General features: G+C 42.7%; 1 protein-coding gene across 1 annotated transcript; it reads right to left on the bottom strand.

Moving 5' to 3' along the window:
• Positions 1-757: 757 nt before the first annotated feature.
• Positions 758-19,401, bottom strand: LOC134793719 (ethanolaminephosphotransferase 1). Its single transcript, XM_063765375.1, has 9 exons — positions 19,157-19,401; positions 18,961-19,029; positions 17,898-18,084; positions 14,255-14,381; positions 12,453-12,582; positions 12,084-12,241; positions 5,448-5,628; positions 4,570-4,752; positions 758-2,846 (listed from the first exon to the last, which is right to left on the bottom strand). Exons 1-9 carry the CDS (start codon positions 19,205-19,207, stop codon positions 2,784-2,786), a joined length of 1,149 nt encoding a protein of 382 aa, XP_063621445.1. The 5' UTR covers positions 19,208-19,401; the 3' UTR covers positions 758-2,783.
• Positions 19,402-20,670: the final 1,269 nt, after the last annotated feature.

Below are 20,670 nucleotides of genomic sequence, written 5' to 3'. Positions count from 1 at the left end.
TTACATGCAAAATAGCCAGGGGGGCTCGCGGGCCGCAAGTAAGAGGTTCACGGGCCGCCTGTTGCCTACCGCTGCTTTAGACAGAACCAGACTAAAAGTACATTCATCATTACATATGCATATAAATTGGTGATGTCTCACTGTATTGTTATACATAAAATAATATTTGGATAAAATTAAATCATATTCTAATGACATTTCATATATTTACCCTAGAACAACAAGAATTCCATTTAATTACACAAATTACTGGATCCCAAATATATATCCTTAGTACCTATAAAAATGCATATCCCTACAGTCCATGTTTATATAACAAAACTGGGATATAGGTATCCACAGACTACATTAACCGCTTTCTATCTTTTGTTCGCCCTTTCCATGGTACACTATATGACAATGACTACAAGAAAGAAATTCCAGTCCTTGACAGTCCGGGAAAATTGCCAAGGGTCAGACATAAAACTGACCATGTCAATGAGGTAAGGTTATGACCACGTACGTCTTTGTTGTCTGGCCCTGGGCAATTCTCCTGGAACTTCCTCTTTCCGAAACAACTATCATTCATCATCCAGTGGGTCTTTTTCGACACATCGAAACTACTCATTAAACTGTAAACTTGAGCATGTCAATGAGGTTTCAAGGTAAGTACCTAACAACGGTATTGTCTGTCCCTGGGCAATTCTCCTGATACATTTAAAAGTGGAAAAATTACTGTCTTGGGTGAGACTTGAACTCACGGCCTCTGGATATCTATCCAGAGGCCGTGAGTTCAAGTCTCACCCAAGATAGTAATTTTTCCACTTTTAAATTTATTCTAAGCTTAATAGCATCGTTCGCAGACGTTTCTGCTTGTTGAAAATTAAAATTCTCCTGATGTTACCCTTTCCAAACAACTACGTATGATTCACAATTTCTAGAGATTCACTGGGATTATTTTCTGTCTCAATAAATGCTTCAAAAATCGTACAATTTTTACGCACAATGCACGATGCATGCTATCGAGTTTCTATAATATCAGTTCCTAATTTCGATTTTAATTGCATGAATTGAAAAAAAAAAAACATTTACCGTAAACCACCCAAGTCCAGTACCATCGACCACACTGTTAAATTTACTATCCGTAGGTAAACCTTATTAGAAACGGCATAAGGTCTACCGATGGACAATTAAAAGAGTGTTGCTCTTTGTACTACGACTATGGTCCACGAGCAGTGTTGGCCGAACGTTAATTGCAATTGACCTTAACCATTACAAATTGAACCGTAAACGGTAACGGACGGCAACAGTTGACGTTCAATTTGTACTGGTTAATGGTCAAGAATGTTCAATTGCATTAACGTTACGGCCAACACTGTCCACGAGTTCAATATGTAATGAAGTCAATACCAATGTTATTTTTAGTTTTGTCTGAGTTTCTTCTTGTAGAACTATGACGTTAAAATAATAGTCAACCGAATAGGCCGGCCGCACAGAACGGAGGAAATTGCCGCACGGATCAGCTCAGTCCATAATCTAATAAAACATGGTCTTCTCTTCCCAGAGTGACACAAGCCTACGTCACAATAACATTGCCACTTTGTATAGCACTATTGCATACTATTATATAGCGCTGTCGGCCTGTCGCATGATGACGTAGGCTTGTGTCAGTCACGGGGTCGGAAGAGAGTACCAGGCGGAGTATATTATTATACCATGGCTCAGTCTGTGGAGACGTGACTCGTCTCGATCGACCGAGCTGCTTCGCGCGGCAATTTCCCCGCGAGGCGGTTCCTTCTGTGTGGATTCGCCTAATGAAGAAATGTTGGCCCATAATTGGGAGCTTTTGGGACTATAGTTGGGTGGTTTAAGTTACATTTCATTAGCTATCTAAAAGTGTGTTTTGATTGGCTTTAGGCTTAACAATATTTCAATAATTGGTCAGATACACTGCATACTAAGATTTGTATAAGTATCGAAATCATTACAACAAGAATGATCGAAAAATATTTAAGTCTATTGAATGGTTTCATAAAGATTAAAAAGTTCATGAGAAAATGTTAATTACTAGGTACTATTAAAATGTAAAAATGCCATTTTGAATATGTGGCGTTAATATTGACTAGTGTTTCTAGTAACATTTGGTTAAATTCTAGCTTTATAATCGCTAAGGAAGTAAATAAAGTACATACCAATTTGGCAAGACTTAAATTAGTTTATAAAGAAAATGGAAGTCGGTTGCTCGCGATGAGATTCGTTCTACCTATATGACGCTGATAGGTATATACTCGTCTTCATCTAACGGAAGAAGTAAAAAAGTGGCTTCTGCTCAAAACCAGTGAGCGCTGAAAATTCTAAACACAAAATAACCATTTATACCCCAAAAACACCAAGGTATAACTTTGAATAAAATGACCCGAGTAAGGTGTGGGTACTTTACGCTTCTTCGGATCTCGTACGCGAATTATAACTAAACTGTTTACCTAATAATTATAATTAGGTTCCTTCTGTGTTCATATATCTGTATACACAGTATGTATACATACATATAATTTACGAGATCCGAAGATGCGTAAAGTACCCACACCTTCCTCGGGCCATTTTATTCAAAGTTGTACCTCCAAAAAAGTTCTTGTAATACATTACATACACGTTTCCACTACAAAGTTATACAAATATACATGCCTCTGCATTAAACGCCATTTATGGCAAAATTTCACTATGTCCTTAACGAATACCTTGACCAGATATCTACCGCAACCTTTCATTAATTATAATAAACATTTCGACTAGGCTCTAATCACTTATTTGATTTTTGGCTTGATATGGAAGCAGTTGATTTTGAAGTGTTCACACATTTCCTGCACCTGGAAATGAAAAGATTGTAAATGTTTAATATTTTTCCTACAAAGGAGCCAAATAATGGTATTCCACCTGTCTAATAACCAGTGTTGCCAACTCGGATTTTGAAAAAATGCTAGACTAATGTCTAGATTATGCCAAAATTATGCCAAATTTATTTTGAAATATGCTAAAAAAATGCTAAAATATCACTTGAAAATAGACACTTAAAATAATATGGCGTCTAAAAATATTCACTAAAAAACACCGTACTTTGTCAGTAGAAAAAGGCCCGAAGTTCAAATTTTCTATGGGATGATAATCCTACGCGCCTACTTTTTTTTTTTAATTTGTCGTTTTTGTTAACTGACTGAAATGGCATGACAGACTATAGTTACGACGGTTACGAGTCTGCTGTTGTTTGGCAATATAGGCTGGCCACAGACGCACGGAATTTTCATTCGGTTACGGACGGTCTGGTGTGAACGGGACGTCGCTATACACAACTATATATGTCTCGTTTGCACCTGTCATTCCGTACGGAAGATTCCTACGTCTGTGGCCAGCCTTATTATTGACCAAGTGAGCTCAAAATGCGAGCAAAGCTTCTCCGTTTCAGGCATATAACCGCGAACATCGAAAATAGAAAATTTCCAGCAACTATCTCTGTCAATCTAATTACGCCTTAATTGGAGTAAAAGAGGTAGTTGCTCGAAAATTTAATTATCGACGTTCGTAGTAGGCCCTCTGTAAATTTATGTAGGTAAATACCTACAAGATCATTGAAGGCCAGTCCAGATGGGACAATTTTCGCCCAACCTGATTAAATTGTCTGATCAAATCTGCAAAACGGAACTCAAATATGTCAATCCACAAAAAAATCAGAGGTCAAATTAACTGAGTTTATTTGCCATTTCAAAAAAAATATTCATATATAGTCCGTCGACGTCCAAATTCGACGCCCACAAAAGTCAAAATTCATATGAAAATATGAACCATATAAGGCGATGGCGCATATTGTTGCTGCCAAGTTGGTGCAAACTTGGCTTAGGCTAAATTATGCTAAAAAATATGCCAGATGCTAAATGGAAAATTTTGGTGCCAGAGTGAGTGAAATTATGCCAGATCTGGCATCATTTATGCCAAGTTGGCAACACTGCTAATAACATTGCGTCTCATTCTCTCATTAAGCAAAATGTGAGACGCAAATACAAATTGGACCAAGATAGTGGACAGATAGAATACCATCCTAAGACGCGTTAAGTGGTGTAAAATATTTTAGTCATTTGACAGCTAAAGTAGATGGCGCTGTACGACGTCTTATTTACAAGTACATGTCAAACAAAGTATATTTTCTTTCTTTATATATTGGCAAACGTCAGGGCTTGGCAATCTTAGTTACACATACCTAATGCAGGCGCATATACGAGTAAAATCAGAACTATCATCATATCATCATCTTCGCGTTATCTCGGCTGATGGGAGCCTGGGGTCTAGCACGAGTTTTTACGAAAGCCACTGCCATTTGACCTTCCAACCCAGAGGGTAAACTAGACCTTATTGGGATTAGTCCGGTTTCCTCACGATGTTTTCCTTCACCGAAAAGCGACTGGCAAATATCAAATGATGTTTCGTACATAACTTCCGAAAAATTCATTGGTACATACGAGCCGGGGTTTGAACCCGCGATCTCCGGACTGAAAGTCGTACGGTCTTACCGCTAGGTCAGCAAGTATGTTAAAAAAATACCACTCTAGTGCCGTAGTAGACATGTGCCACAGTACACGCCGCGGTGAGCGCGATCAGTACGTATAGCTCCGCGGCCGGAGACAGGATTGTGAGTGAGGCGACGCAGCACACAGTGTATGGCAGTAGGAGTGCGTTCCAAGCTGAGCATCGGGTGCCGCTCATCTGGGCGACGATCAGACGGCACTGTAACAAACAAATAAACTTAATCTGTAATAGCGCAGTGTAAAAAGTAACAGTGGACCGACGTCTTTGATGTTTGCGTAAATGCCGACACCGCACAAGAACACATTAGGCTTGTCAGGCTTTTACACAACTGCTTAAGACTTACACTTGACTTACTATAAGACACGCTAGCTCTGTAAGTAGTACCGAGCTACTAACTATGGCGATGTATGCAGCTCGGGTGCGCGCGACCCACCCCTCGCCCCTCGCACCCCACACGATTGCCCTGTCTAGACGGCTTCGTCGAATGACTGTATTCTTTATAGACTGGTAATAGTGTTGGTTAAAACTCGAGTCCTTTGAGTCCTCTGCTTTAAAATTCGACTCAGTGTTTCAGGCTCTTATAAATAAGTCGAAACTCGAGTTCCTTGCAACTTGTTAGAGGCTCGAGTATTTTGTAGAAACTCTAATTTCTTGACTGTTATTTAGGAGAATACCTATAAAATTATTGACGGAGTTTTTATTCGGAGGCTCGAGTAGTTTTGCCTTGCTAAGACTCATTAAAGGACTCGACTCGGGACTTAAAAGACACAGAAGTGGTTTAAGCGCCAAGTCTCGTAAAAAAATGGCAACGGGCTAGAGAAAGAGCCCCCCTCTCTTTCTCTAGCCCGTTGCCATTTTTTTCGGGGGGAGTAGAGAGAGAGAGCTACACTCACGTTAATATTGGAGAATATGGTCCCCGTCAATATGTAGAAGAGCCTCGGGGCGCGGTCGACGATGTCGCTCGGCGAGCGCAGCGCCCACAGCGCGCTCACGGCGAAGAACGTGGCCACGGGGTAGAGCGGGCGGAGCGCCTCGTTGAACGAGCGCATCTTGCCCGTGCCGTCGCGGTAGGACCTGTTGGGAATTGAAGAATTTTAGCGTAAATTCATTTTTTTAACCGTATTTTGATTCATTTTATGTTACAGTAGAATCCGCTTATAATAACATCGAAGGGAAGTGACAAAGACGTCATACTAAGCGGATGTCATATAAAGCATGTTGATTAACTTCTTATTGTTGTTAATTTTTCCAAATTAATCTCAAATTTCTTTGTGAGAGATGAGTTTTATTAATCTTGTACCAATTATTAACTTAACAATTAACTTAATTATTTCAGTTTATAATTATTAACTTGTCACCGAGAATCAAAACTAAAATAACTTAAACGCCACGCACGCACCAAACGTCCTCGCAAGGAAAGACGTGGGGATGGCCGTGAAAACCAGCGAATGTGTCACTATAACCGGACATAATTTCATGAAAATAGGATTTATAGGTCATAGTAAGCGGTTTGTCACTATAAGCGAAGTCATCTTATCCGAATTTGTCACAAAGAATTTTATATGAAAACCAAACTTCGCACTGTAATTACGTCATAGTAAGCGGTTGGTCATAATAAACGGATTCCACTGTATTTCTAATTTTTTACTCGAAATCACGAATGCTTTTAATACCATCAGAGACACTAAAACGAGAAAACAGTAATGGATGGTGTTTAGCAAAAATGAGTCATCCCACATCCATTTTGCAATAAAATGTCAACTTTAAGCGTAAATTTTTTGAGTTGACATGTTGTTGAGAAATGAATGTGGGTTGACACATTATTGCTTATCAGCATCCAGTTCCAAGTTCCATTTCACCAAATAAGCACTATACTTACTAAAAAGAAAAAAAATGTTACAAGATTTTTTTTTTTATTCGTTACGTTTTACCATAATATAAAAATTTTACCTTCCAATAAAATTGTTATTATGTTTCCTTCTACGTCAGAGGTCTCCATTGAGAGAGTAACGTCTCCGGTGTCCGATAGATGCCGCTAGCGTCTATGTAGTCGCTCCGCCCCACGCCGTGACGTAGTTCCGCTTCCCCTTCCTGCGAACTGTTACTCGCTTTCCGCGACTCGCCGCCATGACACATTGTTGAGGAGAAGTACCGTCGGCATAAAAGTAGCCTAGTAGCCTGCCAGGAAGGCATTACTCAGACCTCTGACGTAGAAGGAAACATAATAACAATTTTATTGGAAGGTAAAATTTTTATATTATGTGTTCCGTACTCTACGTCAGAGGTCTCCATTGAGACCTGTTTATTATCTCCTGGTGGCGAGTCAGCGGGCGCGCAAGCGTTAGGGCTACACCTACTGTCATAGAACTCAGAGAAAGAATAAATATATATACGCCTTATTGCAACCCATGAAATCACAGTGACTCGTTATAATGATGCATTACAGGAAATTGAGAATTTAAATTGTAATCCCAGGTTCGAATCTGACGTTAAACTGGTTTAAGAGATTTCTCATTCGAAATCGCATCCGATCCGCAGAATTTCGGCGATAGAATCGTCTGAAAAAATCATGTTTCCAATTAACTTAAGCTAATTGGATAGTTTTCCAGCCAATTTAGTGAATAAGTACATCGTGGATCGAAAGCAATCGTAGGCGAGGCCGGCTTGGATGAGACTGTGGCTGGAAGAAATAGGCGCAGTGTCCCCTAACATTTTGTGTAATTCTCACAAGTTAACGTACCCAGACTACCTACTTACTGGGTCTATACTTTATTCCGGAGTCTCTAAGAGTCCAGTCGGTAAGACACGTTATCTGGGTTAGAGCCGAATTTCGGACACAAAATAATAGCGCGAAAGTTATCTATGCAATTGCCCGGGCTACAGAGTAGTAGAGTAAGGTCATTGACCCTGTGGCCTGATGCTAACAGTAAAAGAGCGGCAGCTCTTCTATATAGGTACGTTGTAGGGCTATTCAAGTTAGGGCAAGTAATTTTAATTAGATTTCTCGCGTCCCAAGCTGGTGGTTTGGGAGGCGCTGGTCTCGCTATTAATGGCGTTGGAAGAAGGCATAGTGTCCGATAGGCTTATGAACAAGTGTCGTTCTGAAAGCTAACATGGACAGTAGAAATAGGTGCCTGAGATAGCTCGTTACTTCACTGGATATTAGAGGTACCTGGCAATCAATCTTATTTTTGATGCACCATGAAGACCATTTCTACATTGTGGGTGTACAGGCGGCCTAGAGAAGGCGATGATCTAAGGAGTGCTCCCGGTACTGGTTTTCTATACAAACACAGTACCAGAACCGGGAATACCCGGTTCTCGCCATACAAACTCAGTACCGGGAGCATCCCCCGGACGATCACTTGAGTTTCTTTCTGTCTCTTTATCACTCTTCCATATTAGTGAGACACTGACAGTTGCGTCTCGTTCGCTACGTAGCGTTAGCCCTTGGCATGTTGCATGCATGCGCCAGTCACGCCAGTAAGTACATCAAGCGGACGTCACTCCTGATCCCGCTAGCCCGGTGTTGGAGCGTCCTATCTGACAGGAGCTACGCCTCGATTCTTAAGGTCGTTGACTCGTTAGAAAGGGCGGTCTGACGTTGTGTTCACTAGGACCGCCAGTAAATTGCAAGCTTACCGCAGCTGCGTGAAGGCTCTCCTCATCACGCCGTCACAGTAAACAGACTAGGCTGGGAGGTGGAGACATCCATGCCAAGTCGTATCACCGGCAGCTGCCAAACGCGTCGTGGTAGCAGTTCAAAGAGTCGGTTAAGAAATACCGTGGCACAGTGCGAGGGCTCTCGAAAGCGGAGGCCGGCCAACAGGGCGCCTATCAGGCGAAGATAGTCTCGGCGGCTTCTGGGCGCAGCGGCCCCTCGGGCGCGCAGTGACTTCTTGATAAACCGTCGCCCTCGGGAGTTGTACCGACCTGGTAAGTAGCAAGGAACCAGCGCGACCTGTAGACGGTCTGCTGGCATCAGCAGTTTTTGCGACAGCCGTAGTAACGGAAGGGATGTAGTGTCGCCGTCGTTTTATGTATACTGTAACGGTCCGGTTGTATGTTTGTAGGACACTTCTGTCGTCAGCGCTGCAGATGCGGCCCGTTAACGATTACTCTCCACTGAAAGGGCCTTACCTCGTACATTGTCTACCATTATTGGAGATTGTAACGGACTGCAGGCATAAGATGAGGAGGGAAGTGGCACGAGGTTTTCGGCAGCTGTCAGAAGTGTTGCTGGGGACTGCGAAGGTGTCACCTTCCTCCATGAACTAAAGTTTGCGAATTTAAGACTAAACGGGAGGCATTGAGTCTCATTTCTGCGAGGAACTCGGCAGCAAGGCAGGCCTGTATGTCACGAAAAAGAAAACTTTCAATCGGGGTGCTGTGCCGCGTGTCCCACGTGATGTCTAGGAGCGTGATGGTCTAATTCACTTTATCCGAAGAAACGCCTATATTGAGCTAGTATAGGGGTATGGTAGCATGCTTTTAAAGAAATCGAACTGATGAAATCAAGTCTAAAATCGATTTTGGCGCTTTGCGTAACAAAACTGTTTCGATAAAGTCGAAGACAGACAGATGGAAACTGCTGGAGTCCCCCTGGCCCCTTTTTCTTAGCACCGGAAACTCAAGCTTGCTCAGGCGCAGCGGGTTTATTTGTCCCATTTTGTTTATTAGGGGCTTGGCGAACGAGTTCGTCTTTGTAAGACGGAACTTAAGCTGGAGAGAGCGGGCAGCAGAGAGATAATTATGTGAGGTCTGCTGACCTTTTCGATGCCTTCAACCTCGGTTGTGAGCGGTCGCACAGGATCGTGTCGCAAAGCTGCTCTCCGGTTGGATCGCTCGCTGGCCTCGAGACGTTGTAGGACCCTCGAAGCGGCACGGCTCCTCGTCGATCAGCACCTTTATGAAGCTCAGGGACGCGACGTATTTTCCTCTGGGTATCGACAATCTTACCGCTTTCAACTCCAGGCAGTCGAGCCACGCTAGGACGAGGCTCCTAACGACCTTGCCTGCCGTCGCCATCCTTAACCGAAACCAAGAGTTTAGCGGTCTGTTCGTGCTGTGGCACCATAACTATATGCGCCTGCGTACCTCAATGGGACCATGTGGACAGGACAAAACTGATACCGTGGCGCCCAGCGTCTGCTTGGTGGGCAGGGCATCGGGGACGGGTAAGTTCGCGGTGGTATTCTTGCGAACAGAACATGGGCGCCATTGCAAGGGACGACATCGTCGTAGTTGTAGGTGGACAGCATCGGCGTGATTGTCGGCGCCATTATGGCAACCGCCGCCGCTCGGGAGGTGCCGGTGCGTAAGGTGAGAGGCGCCATCGTGGTGGCCGGCTCGAGAGGCACCGGTGCGTGGGGCGGGCGGCGCTATCATGGCGGCCGCCACTGGCTCAGGAGGCGCTGGTGCGTGTGGCGAGGACTCATCGTGGCGGCCCGCTCGAGAGGCGCTGTCGCGTGAGGCGGGTGGCACCATCGTGGCGGCCGCCGCCGCCGGCTCGGGTGGCGCCGGTGCGTGAGGCGAGAGGCGCCATCGTGGCGGCCAGCTCAGGAGGCACCAGTGCGTGAGGCGGCCGCCGCCAGGCTCGGGAGGCGCTGTTGTGTGAGGCGAGAGGCGCCATAGTGGCGGCCAGCTCGAGAGGCGCCGGTGCGTGAGGCAGGCGGCTTCATCGTGTCGGGCGGCGCCAAAGTGGTGGTCGTCACCACCGGCTCGGAGGGCCCGGTGCGTGAAGCGAGAGGCGCCATCGTAGCGGCCAGCTCGGGAGGCACCGTACGTAAGGCGGCCGCCGCCAGGCTCAGGTGGCGTTGGTGCGTGAGGCGCCATAGTAGCAGCTAGCTCGAAAGCCGTGAGGCGGGCGACGCCATCGTGGCGGCCGCTGCCGCCGGCTCGGGAGGCGCTGATACGTGAGGCGAGAGGCGCCATCGTGGCGGCCAGCTCGACAGGCGCCGGTGCACATGACGGACGTTACCTGCACGGGAGGCGCCGATGCGTGTGGCGGGCAGCGCCATCGTAGCGCTGTAGGCTGGCTCGTAGTTGCACGCATCATCACGGCGACACTTTGCCCTCGGCGGCTCCATCGTGGTGGCCTCCACCGGCGCCTAGGTCACCAGCGACGTCATGACGGACGGCAGCCGACGGGCGAACGGCACCGCCGCTGTACTCGTAATGTTTCCACTGCTTCCACGTAACTTACCTTCCTTCCACATCGAGCAGTCGGGAGTCGCAGGAGCGGTCCGCTTTCACCTTGACGCCAGGACGGGATCGAGAGGTCCGTGATCCACTCGCGCCGCGACCGCAGCAACAGGAGTGGGCGTGTGACGTCTTGGAGTCCCGCGGACTGGGAGCGCCCGCACCGCGACACCACTCCGCAGCGTCGCGGCGTCTCGGAGTCATCTCGGACGACAGCAGAAGAAAGTCGACGGCGCCGGCGCGGCGCGCGACACGGCGGGGGCGGGGGTGCCACGGGCGGGGGCTTCCCTGTCGCGTCGCTTCTGAACGCCAAATAAAACTAGAATATCATTAAACTGGCTCACCGGGTGGTTCGAGACAATCCAAACCTCCTTATCAGTCCTATAGAAGCGCGGCACCCAGCAGCGGCGCGCGCAGGCTGTCCGCCTCCGCGCCGCCCGGGCGCCGCGCCCGCCGCCGCAGGCACGATGACCGCACGTTCCCTCTCCGAACGCGGAGCGACTTACGTTACCACTTGTTGATAAAAAACTACTGACGCACTTCCTACTTCGATCTCGAAAATGCGCGACCCGCCTGAGAACCGTGCCTGTCAAAGTAGGCATTTACGATGCGCAACTAACAACACGAGGTACTCCCAGGCTTGTTAACGGTAACGATTTTAGCAGCATGGTATGTAAAAAATAATTTAGCAAGAAAAATAAAAATAAAAAGTGGGTAGAATCGAAAAGCACTTTCGATCGCGGGATCGCCAAAAGACTAATAATAGCGATCTCTGCTATATTTCACTATTTAATGGAACAAGCTTTAGTTCGGAAATTTTAAAGCACCATGCTGCAAAAATGTACGCAAAAAAAATTTGCGGACCATCGGACAAGACGGTCGACGAAACAATGTGTCATGGCGGCGAGTCGCGGAAAGCGAGTAACAGTTCGCAGGAAGGGGAAGCGGAACTACGTCACGGCGTGGGGCGGAGCGACTACATAGACGCTAGCGGCATCTATCGGACACCGGAGACGTTACTCTCTCAATGGAGACCTCTGACGTAGAGTACGGAACACATAATAATATAATTAACGGCGTATATAATTTTTGGAGGATATCGTCTGTCTATTTGGATCGAAAATAAAATAAAAAATATATAGAAATATACATTGATTTTTTCAATTAAACTTGTGTGTTTAATTTATTCACTAACGCCGAGAATTCAAAGATCCTATTTATATTAAACAGTCAACGGCTACGAGGGTTCAAAAACATGACAAAACAATTCAACGCAACTTCTGTCGAGCTTACAAGTTTGTTTCAAAACTGTGAACATTTGTATTTACTTGTATATGTTGAACAAGATGGTGGTCTGCGATGTCAACATGGCGGACAGGTAGAGGACCAGCTCGAACACCACGCCTGGGGTTAGGCCGCCGGGCAGCGCCACGCGCCACGCCGTCGGACCGATAACTGACGTTATCAGTAACAGGAGACAGGAGCCCTGAAAACAATAGTCATTTTGTCAATTGGACCATAGACGTAAAATTTAAAAATGGCGATCATTATGAGATCTGTGGTAGAAGAGCCATATACCTAACCCTTACAAAATTTAGCGCTAACCAAAAAACCCGCCGCCTCATAGTCGCCTACCCCCCATAGTTAGCCTACTGAAGGTTGTTTTATAACTTTTACTCAAGTGAAAATGTACTCACAATCATGGTAAAGTCGTAGCCCCACGGCAGGAACATGACGCCAGTATTATACTTCTCCCAGTGGGTCAGGTAGAAGTTGATGAAGATGTTCCAGATCACAAAGAACATACGTAGCGGGCTCAGCTCGTCCCTGGAACAAGACAATTCTCGTTCAGAGTAAGCTCAGCCAGGGCAAGTGGAACCATGGGGCAAATGCAACTACTCTAAAAATACAAGGAGTCTAGAGCTTGAGCCACTTCCGCAACATGGCGCGTGATCTTATGTGTATTACTGGTCAGGCTTTAACACTGTAGACCAGCGGTTGGCAACAAGCGGCCCGACAAAGTGCGGCCCGCGTCAACTTCCTTAAGGGGCTACCCCACGCCAATGACCTTCGATCTGAATCCCTTAGTTTTCTAATGTTTTTGTAGCTTATTATATTAACAGCAACGGCTTTAAACAATATAGTATCTCATATTTACTTCAAAGTTTATTGTCTTCGAGATATTTTGCATCAAAGTTGAACAATTTTAGGCTAAAAAACTGGTTTTCTGGCCATAACTTTTGTGTTAATTAGTTTAAAATTAAAACCCTGGACACGTTTTTCGAGACGTCGAGAAGACGAACCCAAATATGTAGATTTCATACATGTAAGATTTCACTGCAAACTAGATACGAAAAAAGTGTTTTATTAGACAATGTTTCAAAAATTCATAAAAATATAAGTATTCATTTTTTTCAAAATCCGGTGGACAAAACCGGAGATAAAAGATTGAAAAACCGATAACCGTTTGTCTTATAATAGGCTAGATGACAAATTTTCATTTATGGTATCAGTCGATCAGGTATGTTTTTAGGATCAAATGTTTATATGGGACCCATTGCATTAAAGCAAAACGAAAGTCAGAAATGATAGTCAAAGTCCGACAGCCGTACTTCACTCGCGAAACGCCCCTAACAAATCGATAAGTGAACGTAACGTCAAGGTCACTGAGAGTCCATCTTGAAGTATGGACAAAACAAGAAAATTGCGTTTTTGTCGCTGAAATATTGCGTTTATGTATATAGTTGCAATACAATCTTTTTTTGGATATAATGTAAGGAATCGAATAGTATCCTTACTTATTTCCTTTTTGGAAGTTAAAAAATATCTTAATTTCTAGAACTTTCAGGTTCTGTATTTTTGTATTATTTCCATATTTTATTTTAATATCCACATTATTGTGATGAATTGCTCATTTGCTATCTATTTTTTACTAGATTTTGTTATAAAATTCAATATGTGTCATCAACCCTATTTCTATCTGTAGTGCAAAAAAAAGGAGATACGATTCAAAACTTGTCAAAAATCGATGAAAACCTCGGGTAGCCCCTTAACTAGGTACTATGTGGCCCTTGGCTGCTAAAAGGTTGCCGACGAGCTGCTGTAGACGATGGTCACACAATATGAAATGAAAATTCTGCAAAACGAAACATTCAGTGGAATGTGATTATATAAAATAATTACTCAAATCGGACCACGTGGATAGGAATAATCGGTGAACATCACTACACCTTATTAAACAAAGTCCCCCGCCGCGTCTGTCTGTTTGGGTGTATATATGTTCGCGAGAAACTCAAAAACTACTGAACGGATTTTCATGGGGTTTTCACCTATCAATAGAGTAATTCTTGAGGAAGGTTTAGGGGTATAATTTGTTAAGGTTTTGTGTAACCCGTGCGAAGCCGGGGCGGGTCCCTAGTACATACATAAATAAAATGCCACAACCGAATACTAGAATTGAAGCAGGTTAAAAACAATGGTGAACCTGTAAAACACGTACCTTCCGAATATGCTGTAGAGACAGGCGGGGATGAACACAGCAGAGTAAGAGTCCAGGCCGTGGTCGAAGAGTTCCCCGAGAGGACCGCTGGTGCCAGTGCGTCGCGCTTGCTTGCCGTCGATCCCATCTGCAAAAATACACAATCAGGTTGAACTGCCAATTGCTCAATACAGAGGGTGCTTGAAGTATATTCTTTAGTCTATGGTTTCCAAGAAAAGTCCGCAGAGATTTTGATAGCCCACGCAGTACAAGTGTTATTTATACGTCATAATTTAATAGAGTTTGGCGTTTAAAATAACACTTGCATTGCGTGGGCTATCAAAATCTCTGCGGACTTTTCTTGGTCTAACTCTATCAGTCAATGTGTTTGTGGTTATTTTTTTGATTTTTATAAAAGCAACTTTTGAGGCATTGTTTGTTACTCCATAAACAAGAAAATGGTCAATTTTTTAGTAGAAATTTGTAATTGGAACTCTTGAAAGTTGAAACATAAGCTAATGCAGCGCCATCTATATTCTGCGTTGAACTTTGCACGTTTCTTCATTCTCATTGTCAAGGAACCGACAGCGGTTATATATTAGAGGTTATTGTTATCTTCATTTAATATTTTGGGTACCTATTCATATAATAAGGTCACGCACACTCAGAGCTGTCAAAAACTTTGCGCTGGAATCAAAGCCACGTATTTATCACATACCAATGAACCCTAGCTGATAATGTGGGACACTTTGCCTAAACACATCACAAATCTAAAGTAATTTTTATCTAGCAGATACGTCTGCAAACGATAGGAACTACAAATTTTAAATTAAAGGAAAATGCCATGTAATTTCCTAGGGCATGTAAAAGTAAGGAAAAGAAAGGAATGGAAAAATTCGCACGCTTCTGGTACTGGTTAAGAGCGATTGGACCGGTGATTCAAAAGCTCGCAAGTTCGAATCCTGTCTGCCCGAAACAGTGAACTTTTCCAATTTTCCCAATTTAAAGACGTCACGAATGTCCCAGTCTTAAATACTACTTAATTAGTATTTAGGAATCGATGACCGATTGATTATCACGTGAGTAGAATTAATAGATAATAACTTATTATCAAAGATAATAACTCATTATTAATGAAATGAGGTATTTCTACAATGTGTTTGTCTACGCATACTATCTCGATTGCATGCATTGACCCATTGGTATTGTCATAATGTACATACAGAAAAATATCTGTTTATTCGTGTCCGGACCAGATATATATCGCAATAGACGCACCGTAGATGTACGATAGTTAGCATTAGAATCGCAATAAACGCTCGGCAGATGTACCCTAATTAGCATTAGAACAAAGCTCCCTCACGTCTGCGTAACATGTGATCTTAGGAATGACTGACGACCGACCTAGTGCGTTTTGGACGTGGACCTTGCGTTTAAGTAGGAATTAAGTAGGTACGAAAATAATGTACCTAATAACTGTCTACTGCTTGATACTGTTTATAAGACATAGTCTGGTGACAGACCGATTTTTAGGATACGGAAACTTAAAAACTCATCGAATTTGTTCACAAATATCTGCAAAAATGGACCCCGCAGCACCTAATAGAGTCCATCTAAGCCAACTTTGCATCGACTTGAACACAACAGGGTGTGGGCGTGTCAATTTGACATTATTGCCACTTCGTCATTGCCATGCAGAGTCCGAGTCTAGCAGACAGCAGACGTTTTGCGTGGTCTACAAAGATGTCTGCGGTCTAGAATCGTTTGAGGATGTGGTCCGAGTCTCCGTTATCTGCGCGAGATAAGGAGGTCACTAAAGCGTGGCTTCGGGATTGGAGCAAACGAGGTTTAATTGTTACATTGTCTATACAATATCTAAATATAAAACTGGTCCGTTACTGACAGACAACACAGCCTAATACTGCGTTGAAAAATGCTTTACATCATTTTGGAAAAGATCTGATACTCTTCAAACTGCTGGATTGATTTTTATGAAACATAGCTAAAAAACCACCGCAAGAAAACTCGCTTTCACGTAAAAAAACCGCATCGAAATCGGCCCATTCGTTGGAGAGCTACGATGCCACAGACAGACAGACAGACAGACAGCCAGTCATTGGCGTCAAACTTGAACACCCCTCCCTCTCCTTATGCGACAGGGGTTAATAAAAACGAACCGGTTGAACAGAGTTAATGCACATCTAATACAATCAATGACCGTTTGCATACACTTATAAGACTTGAGTTATTAGTTAGGCCGTATATAATGGTTCTACCTCTAGTAATTGCATTGCCTAGGTAAGTAGGTACGCAATGTGATCTGTGACGTCAGAATCGTGTAGACAGTTAATGGCTAAGTAGCGGAAGGGAGTTATTTCTGCCGCTACTCGATGAACGATTGGGGTCATTTGAATGTTTATTTATAGCAATGCCAATGTTCTTTTAAGAATAAGGGGTCCAACTATGTGTCATTGAACTAGTGGGTCTGGCTGTTAAACTAGTTGTAGACCTCGCGATCTCCAGGGCTTCCAAAAATCCATCAATATTTCACGAGAATTGGTTGAGAAATGGGACCTGTACAGGACCGGATTTCCGCCTATCCGGCCTAGGGGCCCAGGCAACTTAGCAATGGTTTTGAGATAGAGAAAGTTGCCCTAAAACCCTTACCAAGCTATACCAAGGGCCTAGGAGCCCTAGGTCTCTAAATCCGGGCCTGGACCTGTAGCCGAATAGGTGGATAGACGAATGAGAGCATTTTTGCCTAAACTGAAACGGAGCAGCTCCGTCAATAAAATTGATTGAATTCTAGATTGTATTATAAAGTCGGATTTAAAGTGTTAGTCCAAAAACTATGCAGATTTTTTCCAAAAACATAGAAAGGTTCTCGAAAGTTTCATAAATAACAAAAACGTTTCAACCTTGGAATGACGAAATTTCTTTCCCCATAAGAATTTCAGATATTCTCCTTAGTCTATGTGTAAAGTTTCGCCATTTTTGAAAGTTTCCATAAGCATTGTAGTGTAGTTACTCCTTACATTATGTAAAAACCGGTTAAGTATAATTATAGATGCACAATACATCATGTAGATACGGAAACCGCGTGTTTACGCAAAACAATCATAAGATAGGTGCAAAGGTCGCGGCCCAGCGGAGCACGAGTTTTTCAAATGTGTCGCCCACACGGTTAACTGTCACTGCGTGAACTTTGTTGCAACACATATGGTCTAAGGGCATTGTAAAGGCGGGTTCAGATATTTGTGAACACCTTGGCCGCTCCGATATGTCTAAAGGCGACTGTACACAATTTACCAATGGTGAGGCCTTACCTGGCTTTTAAGATTTTTCTTTAACTTGCATCAAAAATCTTGTCACGAACTTATTTCTGACCACTTCCTACATTTATGTAGTAATTAATGAATATTCAATATAAGAAATTGATGCCATACAAAAGATGCACTCTTTACCATATTTTAAACGGAAAACAAGACTGTGAAAAGTGTTTGATCCACTTATTTAAGCCAATAGCCAAAGATTTAATAATGTAAATGAATACCTAAAATTTTAGGTATTTTAAAATTAAAGTTTGACATGGGCCAGGTTTTGGTATAGAAATGATTAAAAAAATACAAAATAAATACATATACACAACGAACCACATGCTCACCCAGGGTATATGCCACAAACAGGTTGACAGCGGACACAGCCCACAGCCACCTCGGGATCCCGTCACCACCGGCCTCGGTTAACGCGAAGAACCCGTAGTCGTAGTAGGAGAATAGGAGGAAATTGAGGACAGTCAGTAGGAAGCCGGAGAAGGTTAGCAGGTTGGGCGCTACCCACACTGGGCAGAACTGGAATGAGTTAATTGTGTTAGCACTGTGGGTTTACATTAACACATTCACTGCCAGCAATGAATAAAATATGATATGTGTTAACATGACTATACCTCTCTCAGCAAATGATGGTCCTTCAAGTCTCTTTTAGTTGTGCTTAATTTGAAAAATTATTAATATGTTTTTACTATATTTTTATTACCTACTTAAATGTTACATTTCTAAACAAATTAATGTGATAAACTTCCAAAAAATGTATATAAACATTTTATGTGACAGGTACTCCATAATTAAAATGAACTGTCATAGGAACCATCATTCAACGCGAGAGGTCAGGGGTTGGCAAACTTTTGAGTACAACCATCTACAGTAGATATCGTCAGTTTTTGGAATTGCAGCGAGCCACCAATGTTAATTTTAGTGGTGTAGGAATTCTTGAGTAATAAATAGATTGGGAAATGCTGCCATGTGGGACTGCAATTGCTTGTTACTATAGTAAAAGTCTACCACTGTAAGATAGAGACTATCTATCAGTTGATTTGTGCCTTGCTTTTTATAATTAGTACTGTTAAAAAGCCAACATTTAGGTATAGGTAAGTATTCATTTTTGGTACAAAATAATTTTATCAAAATTTTTTTTCTAAAAATATATCAAGTATAATAAAATTACACCATAATTAAAAAAATTATGTAAACTGGTGTCGTTATTTTTAAATTTCACTTTTGTGTAATACAAATTGTTCAAGATTTTAAATAAAATAATATGCCATTTGTAGTAAACATTTTTGCACAATAAATGCTAGATGATTTCATTTACAATATATTCTTAGTTAACAACAATTTTAGGCAAAAAAGCATTTGATGACATAATAATTTTAAGTCAAAATTACTCACTTGAACACACCAATTCCAGAATGGGTGCATGACATAGTTGCTCAGTACACTCGTATCAATAGAATTATACTGAAAAGTAAATAATTCGCTATTAGACACTCGTACTACATCAAAAGATAAATTATCACTAATAATATCTATACACTTCATACCTATTCTTATGATGACACTGCTTATTTTGAATTATGAAAATTACCTTATATTTATCGAAACCTTCGAGGTTCTCTTTCGAGAGGAAACGGCCCATTTTTGCTTACAGTGGGAGTTTTCCTAAATACTTTCGGTATCCTGGCTTCTTAAAGTCGAAAAATCACCATTCACACCCGCGATTGTTTTTTTTAATGTTAACTGAAAATGTAATAACAGTATCAAGCAAAGCACGCCGGCGAGCGGCAATCACCGGCGCGGCGATTAAAACTGAACATAAGTACAACAAAACGCTCGCTTAGCTACGAAATAAATCGCGCAATAAGAATTTTGACAGCAATGCAATGACAGTACAGACAGCTGTCACTATTAGGGTGGCCAGATACAGGTAACAAAATATAGGTATAGTTGGTCAAGCAAATCTTGTCAGTAGAAAAAGGCGGCAAATTTAAAAAATGTAGGATCGAAGAATTATCGTTCCATAGAAAATTTGAATCTCGCGCCTTTTTCCACTGACAAGATTTGCTTGACCAACTTCAGCTTGGCAAAAAAGAGTAGAAATAAAAAGTGGCAACACTGTAGTGTCGTCCCTTTCAACCCAATTCATATGAGAAAACGGGACGACACTACAGTGTTGCCACTTTTTAATTTCTACTCTTTTTTGCCAAGCTGTATAAAAACTAATGCTCAATAGGGAATATTACGCGAAACTCTACGTAGGGGGCGCCACTACCGCAATCCATCATAATCTGGGGGTATACCACGAAATAAGAAAATCGAAATTTCGTTCTCGATTTTCTCGAACCTCTCTATCACTCTTGCATATTCGAGCGATAAAGAGGCAGATAACTAAATTTAGATTTTCGCCTTTCCCTGTAGGCCCTTGTTAACAAACCGCCATGATGCATCAATGTCATGGTCTAATAAAACATGGTCTTCTCTTCCCAGAGCCCCAGAGTGACGGGCCTACGTCACAATAACATTGCCACTTTATTTCAACATAACATGTTACATGGGTACATTATACCTATGGTTAATAAGTTAAAATATTTCTTTATAATTTTATAATTTTCATTTATATGTATTTTATCTTAAATTTTACAATAACACGTCATTTTTAATTATTCGTTTAGCAATATCTTCCGATTCACGAAAGAAATTTCAGACGTTCGGGTAATGGTAGAAGAGCCGGCCGCAAAATTTTTAACCGACTTGATACCACGATGAAATGCACAATGGTTTCCCAGAAAAGTTATGCTAAGTCCGAATTCGATAGTCTGCCACGGCGGAACTTGCCGAAAGTACGAAAAAGAAGGCCACTTCCGGTGCGAAAAAAGGGGCTGATTTAACCCATCTGATACCGAGATAGTAGTTATGGCAGCAGTTAGAAATTTACATGTAGACACAGAAAAGCGAAGTCTGCCACTATTTTTTTTGCCGGAAGTGCTTGGCAGACGCTCTCAAAGGTGACCATCGGGACCCCTAAATTAACCCATCTGATACCACCATGAAACCAATGCCAGTCGGTAGGTATGAACTCTCATGTCAGGAATATATAAGTCT

Source organism: Cydia splendana, chromosome 1 (genome assembly GCF_910591565.1).
Source record: "Cydia splendana chromosome 1, ilCydSple1.2, whole genome shotgun sequence".
NCBI lineage: Eukaryota > Metazoa > Arthropoda > Insecta > Lepidoptera > Tortricidae > Cydia > Cydia splendana.
The sequence above is the reverse complement of the archived record's forward strand: the minus strand, read 5'-3'. Positions and strand labels throughout refer to the sequence as shown.

Bases quoted from the DNA above. Each gene is read 5' to 3' on its own strand.
- LOC134793719 (XM_063765375.1), bottom strand. From the start codon at position 19,207: ATGGGCCGTTTCCTCTCGAAAGAGAACCTCGAAGGTTTCGATAAATAT. The intron at 4,753-5,447 runs GTGAGTGTAGCT...TGTTTGTTACAG, and splicing joins CCATATTCTCCAATATTAAC to TGCCGTCTGATCGTCGCCCA. The intron at 2,847-4,569 runs GTATTTTTTTAA...TTTCATTTCCAG, and splicing joins TCTACTACGGCACTAGAGTG to GTGCAGGAAATGTGTGAACA.